Consider the following 23,418-nt stretch of genomic DNA (forward strand, 5'->3'; position numbering starts at 1 on the left):
CTGAATTGTATAGACCTCACCACAATGCTGGGGTGAGAAGTGCAGTCCAGTTGAGTGACTGAAGCGCAGACGGCGAAGCGCAGACGGCGAAGCAGGATCAGGTGACCTTGCATGGAGTTCTATCTCCTTGCTGACCGCAAAGCCTCCTGGGGAAATGTAGTTCTTCTCCGTCGGACGAACATTCGGCAGATATCAAACCCCACCCCCAGTGCATTACATGATGTTATGGTGTGGAATACTGATGACCAAAAATCATAGAACCATGACAATAGGTTAACATCATCAGGTTTTTTCCAATTAGCCACGTCACGCGCCACTAGATTATGACAATACGTTGGTGAATGCGCGTACCCCTGTGGCAGGACCTGAAAGGTCCACTGCCTGCCTCCCCACGTAAATGCATACTCATCTTGCGATTCCTCAGTAATTAGGATACTGAAGAATGCATTTGCTAGATCTAGGACACAATGATAGGTTTTTATCTCCCTACTCAATGTGTCCATTAGGGAGGCAATATTGGGTATAGCCGCATGAATACGTGGTGTGACCTTATTTAATTCCCTGTAATCTACTGTCATTCTCCATGTGCCATCCGACTTTCGCACTGGCCATATGGGGAGTTATATGGGCTGTGTGCAGGTCTTATAATACCCACTTTTTCTAATACCTGCACTGGTCTTGATATTTCATCTTGCCCACCCTTCAGTCCATACTGTCTTAAGTTAGTAATCCAGCGCGGTTTTGGCAGGCAAACAGGCCCATGATTCCCACAGCCTCTTAATATTGCCTGCACCAGCCAGACACTGACACACCTCTGTCCAAGTCTAAACTCTCCCACACTTGTCTGGAGAGCCAGACCCCATAGAATATCTATGCCCAAGATGTATTCTTGGACTGGAGCAATAGACAACTTGTACTCCCGGGGTGGGAGACGCCCAACCCCTAATTTTAACCATGTTTGGGTGATAGGAATAGTCTGTCCCCCAAAACCACCAATCATCACTCTGTATCCATCAAATTTGGTCAGATCTCCGTAGCTAATTGATGTTTCTGCTCCAGTGTCCACTAATGCTATAACTCCCATATTTTTTTGGGACCAATAAATTGTTAATAATACATAGGGCCCCCAGTCCTGTCTGGAGGCCCTAGGGGGACTAACATCCCTTGTCACACCATGAATTGTGCTATGGCCAATTCTCTTGCTTCCGGTGGCTCAGGCATTGTGGCCTGAGACACCTGAGGCGGCTTTTTTTTTCCTGATACAAACAACTAAGTTTTCTAGGTTCCATGTTGTTGTTGGTATTCTTTCTATAACCCTTACCCTTGATTTCTTAGGGTAGCTCCGGAATTTTTGATTGTCCTTTAGTTGTCTCCAGAGCTGGAGAAGGACATGGTTGGGCTGGCGGTCGATCTTAGCAAATTGGACCCCAGCCCGAATTAAATCATTAAACGTTTGTTTTTGGGATAACCGTATGGGTCCCGATTGAGGAGCTTGAGTAGCCAGCGTCTTGGTTTTAATCACCAGCAGGACCTCAGCTTCTTATAATGTCTGAATTTTGTGCCTTGTCTGCAGGCATTCTGTTTCTCCTAGGTCGGCCACTAACTGGGCAGCCTGCTGGACTACAGCTTCTGAGGCCACCAGGGGATTTAATATAGAGACTAAAGTACCATACAGATGAGAGGGAGCTTGCTGTAGAATTCTATCATCCCTGCTGAAAATTTGACCATATCAGGGCCATCAAATGTGTCTTCATAGATAGCTTCCCTTACACCTAGTTCACGGATATAATTTTGAAGGTCCTCCACGGAGGACCACATCCCTGTATGTAGTGGTATATTTAATTTATTCAGCCATACCATAAAGCAGGCTGCCATTAATCATTCTATTATAGAATTGTTTTCATCAAGGTATTGATTACCCACATATAAACCTCTGCCTGAGAGCAGGATGGACAGTCATGCTGGCCAACTTGGCTATTTCTGGGCCATTCGCCAAGACACTTTCTGCCCTAGAATCCCACAGTCTTAATAATCAAGCTGGCATACTTTCTCTAGGCTTCTGCCGAAATGGCCGGGCTGTTACATGTAAATGAGTCTGGGCAGGGGGCCACTGATCAGGTGGCACCCCTGCCGGTCTGTCCTGTACTTTTTTTGTTTTCTGAGTTAGAACAGGACGGACCTCTAGTGGATCTGCCAGAATAGGATATTCAAGATCTAATTTGTATTTTTTATTTTCCTGATCAACAAAGTCTCTTGATTCAGGAGTCTAGTCATTGTTTATTGAAATGTTACAAACTTGACCTATTGCAAGATGCAGAATTGGTTTCTTCTCTGTTAATACGCCAAGATCTTGCTCCAATTTTTCAATACGGTCTTTCAAAAGCTGATTTTCATTCTCTGAAGTATTATTTCTTATATCCGCATGATTTAAGGCACTTAACAGTGGCCATGCCACCGTGGACGCAGCCAGTCGTCTTTCTTTAGTAATGAGCACATCCTTAGTAAGTCCTTGAAAATAGTCCGCCATGCGATATGGGGAGATATTGCCCATAACGCGTAAGGGACCCCATTATTCAATGATAACTGCTAATTGATAATAGGGGGATCCCTCAAATCCTGGGATCTGCCCTGGAATCATTTTCTCTAGAGGAGCATTGTTCTCCCCCTTGACCCATTTATAGAGATTCCAAAGAATAGACATGATGTTAATTTCAGTATATTTGGCCTGCCTGGCTCACCAAGCGTATAATCAATAGATATCAAAATGTTATAATCACAATGTATAATCAATGGATATCAAGATGTCACAATCACAATATAAACAAGAGAGTTAGACGAAGAGGACTATGATAACAAAAGAGAATAAATGGAAAGCTTACTCTTACATTAGGCTCACCACAAAACACCAAAAGGAGGGATCTTCAGACAAAAACCTTCCCCACAGGTGAATTGCCTTCACCTGTGCTCCTCTGGCTGACTCATGGCTCGCCTCAGGTGATCAATCAGAGGTTCAGGCAGTGACTCAGTAGTTCCCATACAATGATAAATACAAATACTGAGTGAAACGATGAACAGTACGTTTAGGGAGATTTACAGTGTGATCAGATGAGCATTGAAAAGCTGCATAAAGGATTCAAAGGAGAGACTGGGAACCTGTTTAAAAATCCCAAGTTCTGTAAAATTTGCAGCTTCCTCTGTAAATAGGTTTAAAAGAGAAAGCAGAATCATTTTTTTTCTCTCTTAACAGAAGCAAGATAGCAGTGCTCAAAGTTTACAAATATCCCAGAATATTGGCAGTCCGCCTGGACTTTCAAGGTCAAGTTTTCAGTGATCACCTATGAAAAAGATAAACTTTCCCAACAAAGCTTTCCGAGAGCAGAGAGAGATTCGTACTGAACAGCTAAAAAGCAGCTTTTTCCCGCATTCTCCACCAAGAACGTCAACGGTTTACGGGCTGGTTCAGCCCAGTTCCGTGACCAGCGGGGCGGAGGGATTTCACAAAAATCCGTGCCTCTGGAAAAAGGGAAAAGGGGACCCAAAAATAATTAAAAGCAGCGGCAACGATCTGAGGAGAAACAAACTGATTTACTAAATATAGTATTGGAATGCAAGATAGAACACTTTAATACAATATAATCAGAATTGAAGCTAATAAATCAAATATAATGAGACAATGTCTGAAAGGTGTATAGGCCTCACCACAACGCTGAGGTGCGATGCAGTCCAGTTGAGCAGCAGGGAGACAGGAGGAGAGCCGACGAAGAAAGAGCAGGCAAATTAGAGCCCATCAGGTGACCTTGCCAGGAGTTATATCTCCTCTTCGTGACCGCAAAGCCCCTTGGGGAATGTAGTTCTTTTTTCTCTTCCAGGCAGGTACTCAGAACTTGAGCATTAACAGTTAAACTCCCAGTGCCCCACATGATATTATGATGTGTTAGTGCCAGGTCCTGCACTTTGGGCACAACAACCCCATGCAGCATTATAAACTTGGAGCGTGAAGAAGAGAAGGACCTGGGGGTGTTGGTTGATGCTCAGCTGAACATGAGCCGACAGTGTGCCCAGGTGGCCAAGAGGGCCAACAGCATCCTGGCCTGCATTAGAAATAGTGTGGCCAGCAGGAGCAGGGAGGTGATCATCCCCCTGTACTCAGCACTGGTGAGGCCGCACCTCGAGTACTGTGTTCAGTTTTGGGCTCCTCACTACAGGAAAGATGTTGAGGTCCTGGAGAGTGTCCAGAGAAGGGCAAAGAAACTGGTAAGGGGTCTGGAGCACAAGTCTGATGAGGAGCGGTTGAGGGAGCTGGGATTATTCAGTCTGGAGAAGAGGAGGCTCAGGGGAGACCTCATTGCACCCTACAACCTCCTGAAGGGAGGTGGTGAAGAGGGATTTGGCCTCTTCTCCCAGGCAATGAGCAGGACACGGGGTAATGGCCGCAAGTTGTACCAGAGGAAGCTTAGGTTGGACATAAGGAAGAACTTTTTCTCTCAGAGAGTGGTCAGGCACTGGAATGGCCTGCCCAGAGAGGTGGTGGTGTCGCCGTCCCTGGCAGTGTTCAAGAGGCGTCTGGATGACATGCTGCGTGATTTGGTTTATTGCTAGTGGTGGCAATGGTGATGAGGAAACGGTTGGACTAGATGATCTTATAGGTCGTTTCCAACCTTGTGATTCTATGATTCTGTGATTCTATGTGGAATACTGAGAACCAAAAATCACAAAACCATGACAAGATACAAACAGTGCACCTGAATGACTGCAAGGAGTGTAGCTTAGACCCCTTCTCACCCTCATTTAAGGGTTAGCAGCCAGGAGAGTATTCTTCTTAATCTGTCATCAGTCATTAGAAGGGGTGAGCTGATGTTGAGTTGGAAGGGTCTTCTGAAGGCTATCTATTCCAATTCCCCTTCAATGAACAGGGACACTACAGCTAGCCTTGCCTTGAAAGTCTTCAGGGATGGGGCATCAACCACAACACTAGGTGTAACCTGTTCCAGTTCCTCACCACCCTCACTGGAAAAGATGATGTTTTCCTTGTATCTAATCTCAATCTACTCTCCCTGAGCTTGAAGCTATTTCATCTTGTTCTATCACCACAGACCCTGCTAAAGAGGTTTGTCCCCTTTTTTCCTTCAGCTTCCCTTTAGATACTGAAAAGCTGCTATCAGGTCACCTTGCAGCCTTCTCTTTGCGAGGCTGAAGAACCCCAGCTCTCTCAGCCTGTCCTTGTAGGAGAAGTGTTCCATTCCATGGGTTGTTTTTGTGGTCCTCCTCTGGATGCACTCCGACAGGTCTGTGTCTCTCCTGTACTGAGGATTCCACATCTGGATGCAATATTCCAGGTGAGGCCTCACCAACTCAGCAGAGGGGCAGCATCACCTCCCTCAACCTGCTGGTCATGCATCTTTTTATGCAGCCCAAGATACAGTTGGCTTTCTGGACTGTGAGGACACATTACTAGCCCAATGTCCAGCTTTCCATCCACCATTACCCCCAGGACTTTTTTTTTGTCAGGGCTGCTCTCAATCCTTTCATTCCCCAGTTTTATTGGTAATGGGGGTTGCCTTGATCCAGGTGCAAAACCTTGCACTTGGATTTGTTGTACCTCATGAGGTTCCCCTGGGCCCACTGCTCAAGCCTATGTCCCTCTGAATGGCATCCCTTCCCTCTGGTGTGCTGACCGCATCCCACAGCTAGGTGTCATCAGCAAACTTGCTGAAGGTGCACTTGACCCCACTGTCAATGTCACTGATGAAAATATTAAAAAAGTATTGGCCCCATTACTGATGCCTGTGGGACACCACTGATATCCATCCAGACGTTGAGCCATTGACCACTACTCTCTGGTCTTGATCCCGCAGCCTGTTCTTCATCCACTGAACAGACCACCCATCAAATCTTTTCAATTTGGAGAGAAGGATGTTGTGGGGTACCATGTCAAAGGCCTTACTGAAGTTGAGATAGATGACATCAGTGGCTCTCCCTTGTCCCTTGATGCAGTGACACCATCATAAAAGGCCACCAGGTTGATCAAACAGGATTTGCCCTTGGTGAAGTCATATTGGTTCTCCCGTATCAGCTCCATCTTCCACGTGCCTTAGCATAGCTTCCAAGAGGATCTGCTCCTGGATCTTTCCTGGCACAGAAGTGAGACTTACAGGTCAGTAGTTCCCGAGGTTATCTTTTTTACCCTTTTTAAAAATGGGTATGATGTTGCCTTTTTTCCAGTCACCAGGGACTTCACCTGATTGCCACGACTTTTGAAATATCAGAGCCAATTCCCTTAGGACTCTGGGATGCATCTCATTGGGACCCATAGACTTGCGGATGTTCAAGTTCCTCAGGTGGTCATGAACCTGATCTTCACTTACATTGAGAGGGACATTTCTTCCCCAATCCTCTCTTACCAAACCAAATGTTTGAGGGCTGTGTGGGGAGCAGTTATCAGGGAAGACAGAAGCAAAAAAGTTGTTAAGCACCTGTAGTGAAATTGCCAGGTCACAGCCTGAACCAGTAGGTGAGCATGAGTGACTGGAGTGAGGGAGCCTAGATTCACCTTTCTCTCTCCCTTTTGGAGCACATATGAACTCAGAGCTTGTGTGGTTTGTGTTCCTCCACCCCCTTCTGTCACACCAGAGTTTGAACCAGAGAAGGCTGCATTCCTGAGCTCACCCTTTTTCCAAACTGTTGCTGGGAGGGGTGAGTTAAATCCTCTTTCTTTGATATCTTGTTCTATAGCACCTGTAGCTCAAATAAAGGCTCTGTCATCACTTCTGTTTTTTACAGTACCTCAGCCTTCTCTTTGTCTGTTGTTAACAGCCTGCCTGTGTTACTTGCTGGGGGGGGTAAACCCTCCTGGACTTTCCTTTTCTGGTTGAGGTACCTGTAGAAGCCTTTCTTGCTCTTTTTGGCATCCCTAGCTAAATTCAGTTCAGGCTGGGCCTTGACTTTCCTGACCCCATCCCTACACAGCCTAGCAGCTTCCTTATATACTCTTCCTATGATATCTGTCCTTGTTTCCACCACCTGTGCATTTTCTTCTTACTCATCAGTTTGACTAGCAGGTCCTGGTTCATTGGAATGCAAGATAACACACTATAATACAATATAATGGGAATTGAGGCTAATAAATCAAATAAAATGAGTGTCCAAAACCAAAGGCCTTACTCTGAACTGAAGGCAAAACGGCTGGGGAGCACACCCACACACTGCCAGGCAGCAAGAGAGAGTGAGCCCCATGACTTGCAGGTCTTATCTTCCCTTCTGAACGCAAAGTCCTCTGTAGTATGTAGTTCTTATCTTCTGAAAACCAGGTATCCAAAAAATTATCAGTCCACGGAACTGAAGTATTAACTCTTTAATTCCCCGTACTTTACATGATGTTATGATGTGGAATATTGAAAAGAAAAATCATAAAACCATGACATTCCATCCCTTATTCTACATCACTACAACATGTTTAATATATATACGTACATACAAACAAGGAATATTTAAAATGCATTACACACACATATCTATATACATATATATACACGGAATTACTGACTGCACTCCCGCAACATCAAATTCCCTTGTGCTACACACTGAACATCCCCATCCTTCTGCATCACCCACCAAGTGGACATAGGTCCCTGAGCAAAAACAGTTCCACTAAGAGGTTTGGCCTTACTAAAAGCTGGAAGGACCCAAAATGCTTTTCCCAACATGCTCTTTCATGTATTACAGGGACCTTATCTCCCTGTACAGTACGTAGGGAGCTGGATTGGGAAGGACCATCATGACTGATAGATCCTTGAGTGTTGACCAACCAGGTGGCTTCAGCCAAATGCTTCTCCCAGTGATTAAATGTTCCACCACCCATTGCATTCAACATGTTTTTTAGCAACCATGTTCAATTTCGCGAAATGGTTCAATTTTACCAGAATGCTTCTAAAATGAAGAACAGCTTTGTAGTTGGCAGTTGCAAAAAGGAAAAAAGAATAACTCAGTACAGTGTCCGGAGTGTGGCAGACCGCCCGGTCTATGGTTTAATCTCTGAAGGTCAGAGCTTGCTACAGAGCTCTGCGGCTCTCTGCTTGGCACTTTAACAAATGTCTTTTTTGCTAATGTTTAAAAAGTTCATTTTTGACTTTCTGGCCAATGTTTTCCAGTAATTGTCAGTTATCTCTAGATCTATCTTTGTCCATGACAGTGGGACAGCAGGCCCACTGGCCCCAGAAATAAGGGGGGTGGGAAGGGTAAGGGAACAAAGAAGGAATAAAAGAAAATAAAACAAAACAGCGGCAACGATCTGAGGAGGAAAATTAATTTACTAATTATAATAGCAGAAATACAAGTAAATAGGGATTGAAGCTAATAAACCAAGTAAATGAGAGAGTTCAAATCCTCTATCCAAATCATTTATGAAAACATGAAAGAGAAGTGGCCCCAAAATGGAGCCTGGAGGAATCCCACTAGTGATTGTTATCCAGCCTGTTGTAACCCCATTTACTCTAACAGTTTTAGCATGACCTATCAACCAGTTGCTCAATATAGAGCAAACAAAGGCAATGACAGAGCCTTTATTTGAGAAATAGGCGCTATAGGAAAAGATATCAGAGGAATTAACTCACACCTCCCAGTAAAAGTTTGGAGAAAGGGACAAGCTGAGGAATGTGACCCTGCCCCGTTCATACCATCCCCTGTTCATACCATCATGTGCAGCAGAGAAGGGCCGGGGAAAAAGGTGACCCACGCTGACTCAGATGGCATGGGAAGTATTGTGGAGATCTAAGGGCTGGCTCTAGACCCCCCTGCCTGCTGCAGCCACTCGCTACTCCTGTAGCTCACCCATTGGTTCAGGCTGTGAAATTGGAATTCCACTACACTCCACCCCTTCTGTGCATGAACCAATGACTGAGCAAATCGTGACGCATGTACAATACCCGCCGCAGTGTAGAAAGTTAAGACAGTAAAGGCAATTATCGGCAGTCTTTTCCACGGTTCTGTTGCACCAGTACTTGATGTTTTTTCTCGAGGAGTATCTTCTTCGTGGACCAGTAGCAGTTCTGATTCATGCTCGCCAGTTCCCAAAAGTTCAGCAGTGTGCCACAGGGTGTCACAATGTTTCCCCATGGACACTGGAGCATGATGGAATGATGTTGCTCCTGCCAGCTGTCCTGTGAACTTACAACCTCAAGGGGAGTAAAACAGATGTTCAGTAGGTACGAGGAGGGGTAGGTCTGCCCTCCACAGTAAGATACAGGCTGCATTTTGATCTTGAGTTATCACCTACGCCTGTATCTGGGCACGTCCTGGTCTTTGATACCACACCCTGATATCTGTGGCTGAATCATTGTATCAGGTACCAAAAGGGGGGGGGGGGGTATCTAATTTGCCACATGGACATAATTAATGTCCCCTTTGCAATGAAAACAGGGGTGTCAACTGCTTCCTCTGCTGGCCATGCACCGATTACTGGAGGGTTTACTGATCCCCCAACCTCTAACAATCTCCCCCGAGTTGCAAGGAGACCACACCATTTTGGTCCTGCTTGCACCTTCCAAGGCCATTTTAGCTTGTGTCTCTGTCAACGGTTTACGGGCTGGTTCGGCCCAGTTCCGTGACTAGTGGGAAGGAGGGATTTCACAAAATCCGCGCCTCCGGAAAAGGGAAACAGGGGACCCCAAAATAATTAAAAACAGCAGCAATGATCTGAGAAGAAACAAATTAATTTTCTAAATATAGTATTGGAATGCAAGATAACACACCATAATACAATATAATTAGAATTGAAGGCAATAAATCAAATATAATGAGAGAGAGCGTCCGAAAGGTGGATAGGCCTCACCGTAACACTGAGGCGAGATGCACAGTCTGGTTGAGCAGCAGGGAGGAGAGCAGACAAAGAAGAGCGCATCAGGTGACCTTGCCAGGGGTTATATCTCCTCTCTGATCGCAAAGCCCCCTGGGGAATGTAGTTCTTCTCTTCCGGACAGGTACTCAGAACTTGAGCATTAACAGTTAAACTCCCAGTGCACTACATGATGTTATGATGTGGAATATGATGTGGAATCCAATTTATAGGAGGGAGAGGAGGTTCTTTTATTATCTATATACCCAGCGTGAGATTAAGAAGCAACGGTTCAAATGTTGGTCTGACCAGTTTATTACAAATCTTAATCAGGGAAATGGGGAAGGGAAGGAGGGCGATAGAAAAGATAGAAGAGAAGAAGCAAGGAGTCTTTATAGGCAGCAAGAGGGAGATAGTCACCACCATGGATCCAGCGTGGTTCGTAGTTCAGTCTTTGATCTTCAGTAGTGGTGGGTCGTCAGGCAGAGTTGTTCTGTTGACAACGACGACAACGACCATGGCGATGATGGCCCCTTTTCAATGGTTTCAAAGTGGTTGAGTCAGCTGTCTTTGCAGTGACAGCTCAAATCCAAAGTGGTTGAGTCAGCTCTCCTTTGAGTGGCAGCTTCTGGCTCTGGGATCTCAGCAGGAAACTCCTTTGTTCTTATCTTCCTGGCCTTGCCAGCAGATAAGAGGGAGCAGGGAGGCGCCAACTTGTATCTTGCCTTCGCAGGATACAATGGCATTGTCCCCCAGTCTTCCATAGCAAAAAGGAGTTATTTGGTAACAGGCTAGATCTTTTGCCAGTAAACAGTCCTGAGCACTATCTTCCGAAGGCAAACAGCTCCAAAGATGTAAAATTGTCCACACAGCGATGTTGATTGCCACACAACACCCATCACTTGCCTCCTCAACAAAATACCTAAGGAAGCAAGCTTTGAGCCAAAAAAACAAAGGATTCTCACAATATTCTTAACAATAACCAAAAATCATAAAACCATGTTAGTCTCCCAGGCTCTAGGTCCTCAGGGGCAGGGAGCAGAAGATTATTCATGGTGCCAACTTGTGGCTTGAGCAAGGTGTCCTTGACTGTAATTTGGATCCTAAGCAGGGAGGCCCAAGTTGTCTGTAACATTCTTCAAGCACTGTGTCTGCCATCTCTTGGTCTCTCATTCAAGTCTCACAGGGTTTCATGGAGCCTCTTGGTCCACTCCTGTAAGGACTGTGAATCTGCCTTCAGAGCAGCCTTCAGGATCCCATTATATCTTTCTGTTAGGCCTGCTCCCGTTGGATTATAGGGCAGGTGAAACCGCCATTCGATGTTGTTGTCTTCAGCCCGCTTCTGCACAGTTGCACCTGTGAAATGCGTACCTTGGTCACTCTCAATGACCTCAGGAGTCCCCTATGACGGCATCAACCAAGTTAGAGCTTTGATGGTATAGGCTTGGTTTGCCTTTGCTACAGGATAGGATTGCATCAATCCACTCGCTGTATCAACACTGGTTAGGACATATCTGGCCCCCTCAGATCAAGGAAGGGGACCTATATAATCGATCTGCCATTGCTGTAATAGGTTGTGTCCTCTAGCGAGATGGGCTGTACTTTCCGGCAGAGGTCTTGGTCTCATTTGTGAGCAAGCGTCACAGTCCTGACATGCCTGGACAATGTCTGGTAACTGTATGGGCAGCCCCCATACTTTAGCCGCTGCCCGCATGGTTTTCTGTCCTGCATGTCATAATTTGCAATGCAGCCAGTGGGCTGTGTCTTCTGCTGACGTACTTCCTAACCATCGGACTCGAGCCAGTGCGTCAGCTTCATCATTGCCTGGGGACTGCAAGGGTTGATGTCCAGAGACGTGGTATGCTTGTACAGTCCTGTGCCTAACCACGTTCCATATATCGACCCACATATCTTTGCCCCAGGTAGGTCGGGCGCGGATCATCCAATCCTGAGTGGCCCACTGTGCTATCCAGAGCGTGAGCCCTCGGCAGACTGCCCAACTATCTGTGCAGATTGTCAACGGTTTATGGGCTGGTCCGGCCCAGTTCCGTGACCAGCAGGGCGGAGGGATCTGCGGATCTGCGCCTCTGGGAAAGGGGAAGCAGGAGACCCCAAAATACTTGAAAACAACAGCACTGATCTGAGGTGGAACAAATGATTTTACTAAATATAGTATTAGAAAAATACAATGAGAGAGAGAGAGAGAGAGAGAGAGAGAGTCTGTTTGAATTGTATAGACCTCACCACAATGCTGGGGTGAGAAGTGCAGTCCAGTTGAGTGACTGAAGTACAGACGGCGAAGTGCAGATGGCGAAGCACAGGCGAAGAAGAAGAATCAGGTGACCTTGCTTGGAGTTATATCCCCTTGCTGACCGCAAAGTCTCCTGGGGAAATGTAGTTCTTCTCCGATGGACGAACATTCGTCAGATATCAAACCCCACCCCCAGTGCATTACATGATGTTATGGTGTGGAATACTGATGACCAAAAATCATAAAACCATGACATTCCACCCCTTATTCTACATCACTACATCATGCTTAACACATGGGATTACAGACTGCACTCCCCCAACATCAAATTCCCTTGTGGTACACACTGAACATACCCGTTTTTCTGCATCACCCACCAGGTGGACCCAGGTCCCTGGGCAAAGACAGTTCCGCGAATAGGTTTGCCCTTCCCAGAAGCAGGAAAAACCCAAACTGCTTTTCCTAACATGTTCTTTACATGTACTACAGGGACCTTATCTCCCTCTACAATATGTAGGGAGCTGGATTGGGTAGGACCATCTCGACTGATTGATCCTCTGGTGTTAACCAGCCAGGTGGCTTCTGCCAAATGCTTCTCCCAGTGTTTAAATGTTCCGCCACCCATTGCTTTCAACATCGTTTTTAACAACCCGTTGTAGCGTTCGATCTTACCAGAGGCTGGTGCATGATAGGGGATATGATAAATCCACTCAATGCCATGTTCTCTGGCCCAAGTATCCACAAGTGAATTTTTAAAATGAGTCCCATTATCTGACTCAATCCTTTCCGGGGTGCCATGTCGCCACAGGATTTGCCTCTCCAGACCTAATATGGTGTTTCGGGCAGTAGCATGGGGTACTGCATATGTTTCAATCCACCCGGTTGTTGCCTCCACCATGGTGAGCACATAATGCTTACCATTGCGAGATCGTGGCAAGGTGATATAATCAACCTGCCATGCCTCCCCATATTTGTACTTTTGCCATCGCCCTTCCTCCCAGAGAGGTTTCATCCTCTTAGCTTGTTTACTTGTGGCGCATGTATCACAGTCATGAATGATTTGTACAATGGCATCCATAGTTAAGTCCACCCCTCGGTCTCTGGCCCATTTGTATGTTGCGTCTCTCCCTTGATGACCTGAGGTCTCATGGGCCCACCGAGCTAAAAATAACTCACCCTTGTTCTGCCAGTCCAGGTCTATTTGAGCCACCTCAATTCTGGCAGCTTGGTCTACCTGATGGTTATTTCAGTGATATTCTGTAGCTCTACTCTTGGGCACATGAGCATCTACATGACGCACCTTTATAACCATATTTTTTGTTCGGGTAGCAATATCTTTCCATAGGTCAGCAGCCCAAATAGGCTTGCCCTTTCTTTGCCAATTATTTTGCTCCCACTGCTGTAACCACCCCCATAAGGCATTTGCTACCATCCATGAGTCACTGTAAAGATAGAGCATTGGCCACCTCTCCCGTTCAGCGACATCTAAGGCCAGTTGGACGGCCTTTACCTCTGCAAATTGGCTCGATTCTCCTTTCCCTTCGGTGGCCTCTGCAACTTGTCGTGTGGGGCTCCACACAGCAGATTTCCATCTGCGATGCTTTCCCACAATACGACACGATCCATCTGTGAACAGAGCATATTTCTTTTCATTCTCTGGTAGTTCATTGTATGGTGGGGCTTCTTTAGCACGTGATACTTCTTCTGCTGGTGGTGTTCCAAACTTTTTACCTTCAGGCCAGTCCATGATGACTTCTAGGATTCCTGGACGGCTGAGGTTCCCCATCCGTGCTCGTTGTGTAATCAACGCAACCCACTTACTCCAAGTGGCATCAGTAGCATGATGGGTGGAAGGAACCTTTCCCTTGAACATCCAGTTCAACACTGGCAGTCGAGGTGCCAGAAGGAGCTGTGTTTCAGTACCGACTACTTCAGAAGCAGCCCGAACCCCCTCATAAGCAGCTAAGATCTCCTTTTCAGTTGGAGTGTAGCCCTCCTCCGACCCCCTTGTAGGCTCAACTCCAGAATCCCAAGGGTCGGCCTCGGGTCTCTCCTGAGGCTCTTTGCCACAAACTCCAAGTGGGGCCTTTCTCTCCAGCAGCAGTGTAGAGGATGTTCTTCACATCCTGTTCCATCCGTACTGGCCCCAGGGCCATAGCACGGGCTATCTCTTGTTTAATCTGCTCAAAAGCCTGCTGCTGCTCAGGACCCCACACAAAATCATTCTTCTTCCGTGTCACCTGATAAAGTGGGCTTACAATGAGGCTGTAGTTTGGAACATGCATTCTCCAAAAACCCACTATGCCCAGAAACGATTGTGTCTCTTTCTTATTAGTGGGGGGAGACATGGCAGTGTTTTTGTCGATCACATCTGTCGGGATGTGACGACGGCCATCTTGCCACTTTATGCCTAGGAACTGAATTTGCTGGGCAGGTCCTTTCACTTTGCTTCGCTTAATAGCAAAACCAGCACGGAGAAGGATCTGGATTATTTGCTCTCCTTTCTCAAAAACTTCCTTTGCTGTGTTGCCCCACACAAGGATGTCATCAATGTACTCTAAGTGCTCAGGAGCACCTCCCTGTTCCAGTGCAGCTTGGATGAACCAATGACAAATAGTTGGACTATGTTTCCACCCCTGGGGCAAACGGTTCCAGGTATACTGAATGCCCCTCCATGTGAAAGCGAACTGTGGCCTACATTCTTTGGCCAAAGGAATGGAGAAAAAGGCGTTAGCAATGTCAATGGTGGCATACCACTTAGCTGCTTTTGACTCCAGTTTGTATTGGAGTTCTAACATGTCTGGCACAGCAGCACTCAGTGGGGGTGTGACTTCATTCAGGCCACGGTAGTCCACCGTCAGCCTCCATTCTCCACTGGCTTTACGCACTGGCCATATGGGGCTGTTAAAGGGCGAGTGAGTTTTGTTGATCACTCCCTGATTCTCTAATTGATGAATTAACTTCTGAATGGGGAGCAAGGAATCCCTGTTGGTGCGATACTGCCGTCTGTGCACTGTTTTTGTAGCTATCGGTACCTGTTGCTCTTCCACTCGTAGCAACCCCACAACAGACGGATCTTCTGATAGGCCAGGCAGAACAGACAACTGCTTAACACCTTCTGTGTCTACAGCAGCTATTCCAAAGGCCCATCAATACCCTTTGGGATCCTTAAAATATCCCCTTCTGAGGTAATCGATACCAAGTATACATGGAGCCCCTGGGCCAGTCACAATAGGGTGCTTTTGCCAGTCTTTACCAGTGAGGCTGATTTCGGCCTCCAACATAGTCAGTTCTTGGGAACCTCCTGTCACCCCATGAATATAAATTGATTTTGTCCCTTGGTGACTCGAGGGCATTAGAGTGCACTGTGCACCAGTATCCACCAGGGCCTTATATTTCCGTGATTCTAATGTGCCAGGCCATCGAATCCACACAGTCCAATATACTCTATTATCCCTTCCCCCCCCCGGCTGGGGGCAGGGCCCCTCTATTTGTTACCTCTGTTGTCTGCAGCAACTGGAGCAATCACCTTTCTGGAGAAGTTCACCTTGGTGGTTGATTTGTCTTGTAACTCTTTTACCCGTGCTTGAAGTGCAGGAGTAGGTTGCTTATGCCACTTCTTCATATCTTCTCCATGGTCGCGTAGGTAATGCCACAAGGCAAAACGTGACGTGGTCTTACTGTTGTCGCTTGTTTGAGCAGGAAGACGTCTTCTTTTGATAGCTGAGACGTTGGATGACACTGACTGGGAGGAAATCAAGTTGGCTAGCCCCTCAAGTAGGCTGTTTTGGGAATTCTGTTCCTCATTGGATGTATCTGTTACCACCATGTATTCATCGGCATCAGGCATAATTGATAGTTTATCTATTATATCTTCTTGTTTGTTCTCCATTCTGTCCAGCTTTTCAGCTACTTTTTCAATGGCTGAAACACAAGCTCGTAGAGGGCTTAAATGTAACTCAAAGTCTTGAAGCTTATTAACCAACTCATTTATAAGGGGTCTTCTTTCCCCTCTGCCATACATAGCTGCAAATGTACTGGCGTACCTTTCTGGTGCAGTCTTTGTGAATGTACGCCACATATTTGGTGTACACCTGGCTCTCTCAGGATCATGCTCTTGGTCTGGCTCATCAGGAATGAAATCGGGGCTATGTAGTGTTTCCACCACAGCACATTCTCTCAAATAACGGATGCCTTCTTCCATATCAGCCCATTTCTTCTTCTCGGGCATCAGATCGTCTTTGAAGGGGTATCTTTCTCTTACAGCTAACAACATCCTCTTCCAGAGGGTGAAGGCCTGGTTCTGGCATGTACTAATACCTCCGTCAATGGCTGAGTCCCTAGCAATGCCACCCAGTTGACGAGCTTCTCTACTATCTAGCCACACACTGTTGGCCCCATTGTCCCAGCATCGAAGTAACCAGGTGACAATAGGCTCATTTGGGTGGCGTGAGAAGTCTTTTCTCAGACTTCGAATTTCATTCATTTTCAGAGATCGATCCACAAAGGTAACAATATCTTGCTCACCTCTTGCTCTTCCAGGACTTCTTGCCCTTGTAGGTGTTGGTGACCGTGGTCTTACTGAGGGCCCCTCCCCTGGACTCAGAGGTGCTTCTCTTGGACCTCGGAGCCACTCCTCTGGACCTCTTTCCTCCTCTTTCTTCTCTTCTAACTGAGTCGAGATTCACTTTGTTTTCCGTCCTCTTACAGGGGCAACTGACATCGATTGTGGTGCCTCTTGTGGTTGATCAGGTTGGTCGGTTCCAATGCTCTCATCCTCCAGTTCAGCTTGGAGCTTGTTTTGTTCGATTATGACAGTATCTAGCTCAGATTGGAGGGTGTGTTGTTGAGTTTGAAGATTGTCATGTTTGGATTGCAGGGAGTCTCTTTCAATTCGGAGGGCATCTCTCTCAGATCGGAGGTCTTTCCTCTGGAGCAGGAGACTCTCTCACTCATTTTGAACTGTTTCCCTGAGGCTCTCCCTTTTAATTTCAGAAGCTCTCTCTCTCTCCAGGATAGTATTGAATAAGGCCCAATAAGCATTAGCCAGGCCCCAAATCATATGTGCCTTCTCAGAACTGCCCAAGCCGCAACATTCCTGCCTTAAATAGCTGTTTAGACTCTCAGAGTCTTTCAGGTGTTCTGGAGTAAAGTTCCATGAGACTGAAGATTTCCATCTGTCTAAAGTCTCTCCCAGACCTCTCCACACTCCCTGCCACTCAGTATTCTCTGGTTTTGGGGAGGACATCCTCAAAATATAATAAATACTAATACTGAGCGAAATGATGAGCAATACATTCAGGGAGATTAGTATTGCGACTAAGTGTTCATTCAAAAACTGCATTACAGGCTGAAAGGTGAGACTGGAAACCTTAAAAAATCCCAGTCCTGTAAAATTGGCAGCTGTCTCCGGAATTGTAAGCCACATTGTACGAACGTGCCAGGTCCATATTTCCACCCATGTTATCATTTGATTGTATATGCCGATTGCTCCATAGAGCAAGGTGGCAAGCTTAATTAATGCCCAGTATGTTTTGAGCATTAGGAAAGAAGAGGCAGCAGCGTGCAGCCCTTTAAGAGTAAGTTTCACTACAGAAAGCATTTTTTTTTTTTTTACAGAGGCAAGATAGTAAAGCTCAGAGTTTACAAATATTCTACGATACTGGCAGTCCGCCTGGAGTTTTCAAGGTCACGTTTTCAGAGAGTAGCGGTCAAACAGATAAGCTTTCCCAACGGAACTCTCCGAGAGCAGAGAGTCTAAACAGCTAGAAAGCAACTGCTGCCCGCATTCTCCACCAAAAATGTCAACGGTTTATGGGCTGGTCCGGCCCAGTTCCGTGACCAGCAGGGCGGAGGGATCTGCGGATCCGCGACTCTGGGAAAGGGGAAGCAGGGGACCCCAAAATACTTGAAAACAACAGCACTGATCTGAGGTGGAACAAATGATTTTACTAAATATAGTATTAGTAAAATACAATGAGAGAGAGAGAGAGAGAGAGTCTGTTTGAATTGTATAGACCTCACCACAATGCTGGGGTGAGAAGTGCAGTCCAGTTGAGTGACTAAAGTACAGACGGCGAAGTGCAGATGACGAATCGCAGGCGAAGAAGAAGAATCAGGTGACCTTGCTTGGAGTTATATCCCCTTGCTGACCGCAAAGTCTCCTGGGGAAATGTAGTTCTTCTCCGATGGACGAACATTCGTCAGATATCAAACCCCACCCCCAGTGCATTACATGATGTTATGGTGTGGAATACTGATGACCAAAAATCATAAAACCATGACAGCAGATTTTCAGTGCGCTGTTGCCAGGCTCTTGAGTTATCACCATCCACATGGCTTGTAGCTCAGCCCACTGGCTACTTTGTCCATCCCCCTCTTTGAACTGTATCGTTTCAGTCAAGGGATGGTATGCGACAGCTCACCTACTTGGGTTCCCTCTGCTGGATCTGTGTACCAGGCATCTTCTGGAATAGGGCATTTCCCCTCCTGTACAGGGCTCTTTGGACAAGTAACCACTATTTCCTCAGGTGTCTCACTGTGATATGTTACCGGCCCAGGTATCTTTTGCAGTTCTTCCTTCAGTGGAGAAGATGATAGGAGGCTTTTCTGACTAAGATAGGCATCCCAGCGTGCTACCGTTTGTGATTGGGCCACCCCGGTCTTAGGAATGTGAGTTAGGTCTTTTACCCACCCCTGAATCGGTTAAGTTTTTTTAACAATAACCTTTGCTGTCTGAGTTACTGGTTCTACTGCCTGCAATGCAGAATAGGTAGCCAATAACTGCTTTTCAACCATGCTGTCTCTCTCTTCTGCTCCATGCCAAATCTGTGACCAGAACCCGACTGGGATTCGAACGGAACTCTGGTGCTGCCACAGCCCCCAGCCAAACCCTTCTTGGGTTACATGCACATCTAGTACGGCTGGAAGGGTTGGATCAAATATACCCAGCTCCTGGGCCTGTTTAACAGCTATTTTTTTCTTGCTGGAAGGCTTTTTGTTCCGTTCTACCCCAATCCCATACTTGGCCGTTTTTTGTTAATCGGTATAAAGGTTTTAGCAGTTGTGCTAAGTGGGGTATAAAGGATTGCCAGTATCCCGATACACCCAAAAATTCCTGCAACTGCTTCGGTTTTTTGGGAATCGGGAACGCTTGGATCTTATCTATGATTGCACTGGGTAACACCTTAGTCTTACCTGACCAGATAACACCCAGGAATTTAACTGATAGCCCGCCCTGGTCCTTGTACTTTTTGTGGATTTATAGCCCACCCTTTTTCCTGTAAATAAGTAATTAATGATGGTACTGCCTTCTCTAATGCCTCGATTGAGTCAGACGTTAGCATCAAATCATCGATGTAGTGGTACATTTTGACAGTGACAGCTTGTTCCAATTTGCCAAGTCACGCGCTACCAAGTTATGACAAAAAGTAGGTGAATGCACATATCCCTGAGGTAGGACTTGAAAAGTCCACTGCCTGCCCTCCCATGTGAATGCGAACAGGACTTGATATTCCTTAGCAATTGGAATGCTGAAAAATGCATCTGCTAGATCCAGAACGCAGTGATATGTTTCTATTTCTCTACTTAATGTATCCCTGCGGAAGGTGATGTTGGGTACGGCCGCATGGTTTATGGGCGTGACTTTAGTTCTCTGTAGTCTACTGTCATTTGCCACGTACCATCTGACTTCCTGACTGGCCATATAGGGGAGTTGTATGGGTTGTGTGCAGGTCTAATGATCCCTACTCTCTCCAGCTCCTGCACAGTCTTGGTAACTTCTTGCCCACCTGGGACTCTATACTGCTTTGTATTTGTGATCTGGCACGGTTGTGGCAAACAAACCAGTTCAATTTTTGCATGACCCCTTATAATTGCCTGCACTGCCCGGGTACTAATACATCTTTCCCTTAATCTGAACTCTCCCACAGTGGTTTGGAGAGTCAGACCTGACAGGATGTCTATCCCCAATATGTACTCTGGAATTGGGGCGATAGACCCCCTGTACTCCCGGGGCGGTAGATGCCCAACTCCCGGTTTCAACCACGTTTGGGTTACGGGGATCATCTGCCCCCTGAACCCACCTATCTTTGCCTTAGTGCCTGAAAATTGGTTTGGGTCACCATATATAATTGATGTTTCTGCCCCACTATCTACTAGTGCCATAGCCCGCCGCACATTTTTTTGGGACCAATGAATCGTCAGGTTGATGTAAGGTCTCCAGTCCCCTCTAGAGACCCTAGTCTTGGGGAATTTCGGCTCCCCCGTCACGCCATCGGCTCTGCAATCCCTAAGTCTTTTTCCTACGACGGCTCAACTATGGCTGCCCGGGCCACCTGAGGAGGTTTACGTTTTTTCGATGGGACTATGAAGTCCTCTAGATTCCACATGCTTTGTGGAATTGGTTCTATGAGTCTAATTCCTTCCCTTTTTAGGGGAGCGTTGGAATCTCTGACTGTTTGGTAACTGTTTCCGTAGTTGTAATAAGACCTGGTTAGGCTGTCCATCAATCTTTTGAAATTGAACTCCTGCTCTAATCAGGTCATTAAACATTTGTTTTCTTGAGACCCTGATGGGTCCAGATTGAATTACCTTAGGAGCAGGTCTCCTAGGTTGTGGTGGTGGATGGATCTCCGACTTTTCCACCACCATTCGGACATTGCGCCTGGCCTGTAGGTGCTCTGTCTCTGCCAGATCTGCCACCAATTGGGCAGCCTGTTGTATTATGGCCTCTGAGGCCACTAGGGGATTCAGTCTGGATACCAAAGCACCATACTGATGTGGTGGAGCTTGCTGCAGGATGAGATCTCTCATTCCTGCTGAAAATTTCGTCATATCCGGGCTCTCAAAATCCTCCTCATAGATTGCCTCCTTCATGCCTAATTCTCAAATGTAGTTTTGCAAATCCTCCATGTTTTGGCTCAGAGGCTGGTGTCGAGGCAGAAACTTTCCGTTCTTTGATCATGGGGTAGTTTTCTCGGCCCCTGGCCTGTTGTCCGTCCATGGAACCCACCTATCTCAAAGGGGGCGACGAATCCTAGCGCAGGAGCTAGGGGGGCTTATGGAAAGAGCTTTAAACTAGCTACGACAAGGGAAGGGGACAAAACAGGCCTCGCAAGAGATGAGCCCAGGGGAACAATGCCTGACCTGGGGGTGAGGCAGATGACTCGGCTGAAGTGCATCTACACCAATGCACGCAACGTGGGCAACAAGCAGGAGGAGTTAGAAGCGATTGTGTGGCAGGCTAACTATGACCTAGTTGCTATTACCGAAACATGGCGGGACCACTCCCATGACTGGAGTGCTGTGATGGATGGCTACAAGCTCTTCAGAAGGGATAGACATGTAAGGAAGGGTGTGGTGTGACCCTTTATATTAAAGACTGTTTTGATGTTGAAGAGCTTGGGGTTGGGAATGATAAAGTTGAGTGTCTGTGGGTAAGGATCACGGGAAGGCCTGTAGGGGCGACATCTTGGTGGGGGTCTGTTATAGACCATCTAATCAGGATGAAGAGGTGGACGAGGCATTCTATGAGCAGCTTGCGGAAGTCATGCGATTGCCAGCACTCATTCTCGTGGGAGACTTCAATTTCCCTGATATACGTGTGACATATAATACAGCACAGAGGAAGTAGTCAAAGATGTTTCTAGAGTGTGTGGAAGATAGCTTCCTTACACAGCTGGTAGGAGAGCCTTCCAGGGGTCATGCCCTGCTAGACCTGCTCTTCGCTAACAGTGAAGGACTGGTGGGAGATATGAAGGTTGGGGACTGTTTTGGGCAGAGCAACCATGAAATGGTAGAGTTCTCTATTCTTGGAGATTTCAGAAGGGTGACTAGCAAAACTGCTATCTTGAACTTCAAGAGGGCAGGCTTTGACCTGTTCAGGACGTTTGTAGCACGGGTCCCTTGGGAGTCACTCCTTAAGGGTAAAGGGGTCCAGGAAGCCTGGACGCTCCTCAAGATGGAAATCTTAAAGGCACGAGAGCAGGCTGTTCCTGAATGCTGTTACTTGATGCAGCGGGGAATGTGACCACTGAGGATAAGGAGTAGGCTGAGGTCCTCAACACCTTCTTTACATTTGCCTTTAATAGGCAGATCAGTTATCCTCAGGGCACTGTACGCCCTGATCTGGAAGCCTGGAATGCTATGCAGAATACACCCCCAGTGATTCAGGTGGAGACAGGGAGCTCCTCCTCCATCTGGACTGTCACAAGTCCATGGAACCGGACGGGCTCCACCCTAGGGTGCTGAGGGAGCTGGCAGGGGTGATTGCTGAGCTGCTTTCCACCATCTACCAGTGCTCCTGATTATCTGGAGAGGACCCAGAGGATTGGAAGCTTGCTGATGTGACTCTCATCTACAAGAAGGGCTGTAAGGAGGATCTGGAGAACTACAGGCCTGTTGAAAGGTGAGACAGGCCCCATAAGTGAAAGTAAAAAGGCAAGAAGGCTTCACAGTGACTGAAAATAAGGGGGGGTGAAGGAGAATAGTTAGAGAGTTTATAGAAGCAAGAATGTAGAGCTTGTTAGAAAATAAGGGATGGCAGACACTGTGTCTGGGATAGCGAGGGGGATGAAGGCCATAAAGATAAGGGTTTGAGAACAGCCCGAGGACATTTGGCAGGGAGGTGATTAGATGTCCACAGGGCAAGAAGAAACCGGTTTGGGGGGATGCCCCCCCCAAAAAGCCAGGAGTTCACAGCAAAAATGGTCAGAAGCCTTCGTGAGGAAAGCAACAAATCTTCATCCCACGACCCACTACGCACACGCTAGAGGGGAGGGTCTGCACGCTAATGAACTCTCGGGGGTGTAATGAATATGGATCCGAATTCCGGGAAAACTATTGATTATGTATTAGTTTCGCCTATATCTGTAGCACGATTTTTCTAGACGGTGTGCAAGTAAGGCGGATCTATCCCCCTTGCAGCCAGCTGTCTGTGCAGCACTGAATAAACCGTACCTGCTTTGTAATCTTACTTGGGTTACCGAGTTTGATTCCGCACGTCACTGTCAGCCTGACCTCGGTACCAGGGGAAGTTATGGAGCAAATAATCTTGGATGAGATCACACGGCACATGCGTGGCATCCAGGGGATCAGGCCCAGCCAGCACGGGTTCATGAAAGGCAGGTCGTGCTTGACCAACCTCATCTCCTTTCACGACTGGGTGACCAGCTTGGTAGATGACGTAAAGGCTGTTGATGTAGTCTACCTAGACTTCAGCAAAGCCTTTCACATGGTCTCTCACAGTATCCTTCTGGGGAAACTGGCTGCCCGTGGCCTGGACAGGTATATTCTTCTTTGATGCTTGGCTGAACATGAGCCGACAGTGTGCCCAGGT

General features: G+C 46.9%; 2 protein-coding genes across 5 annotated transcripts in view; one reads left to right on the forward strand and one right to left on the reverse strand.

Annotated features, from left to right (window-relative positions):
* Nucleotides 1–23,418, forward strand: part of LOC125686397 (chromodomain-helicase-DNA-binding protein 1-like) — a 192,325-nt gene that overhangs the window by 98,461 nt on the left and 70,446 nt on the right. The gene's annotated exons all lie outside the window — the stretch shown is intronic.
* Nucleotides 15,568–23,418, reverse strand: part of LOC125686441 (uncharacterized) — a 52,514-nt gene continuing 44,663 nt past the window's right edge. The window contains exon 2 of the mRNA XM_048930419.1: nt 15,568–16,400. Coding sequence (XP_048786376.1) covers nt 15,568–16,400 — 833 coding nt within the window. The remainder of the gene's footprint in view (nt 16,401–23,418) is intronic.

This window comes from Lagopus muta, chromosome W (assembly GCF_023343835.1).
Source record: "Lagopus muta isolate bLagMut1 chromosome W, bLagMut1 primary, whole genome shotgun sequence".
Classification (NCBI taxonomy): domain Eukaryota; kingdom Metazoa; phylum Chordata; class Aves; order Galliformes; family Phasianidae; genus Lagopus; species Lagopus muta.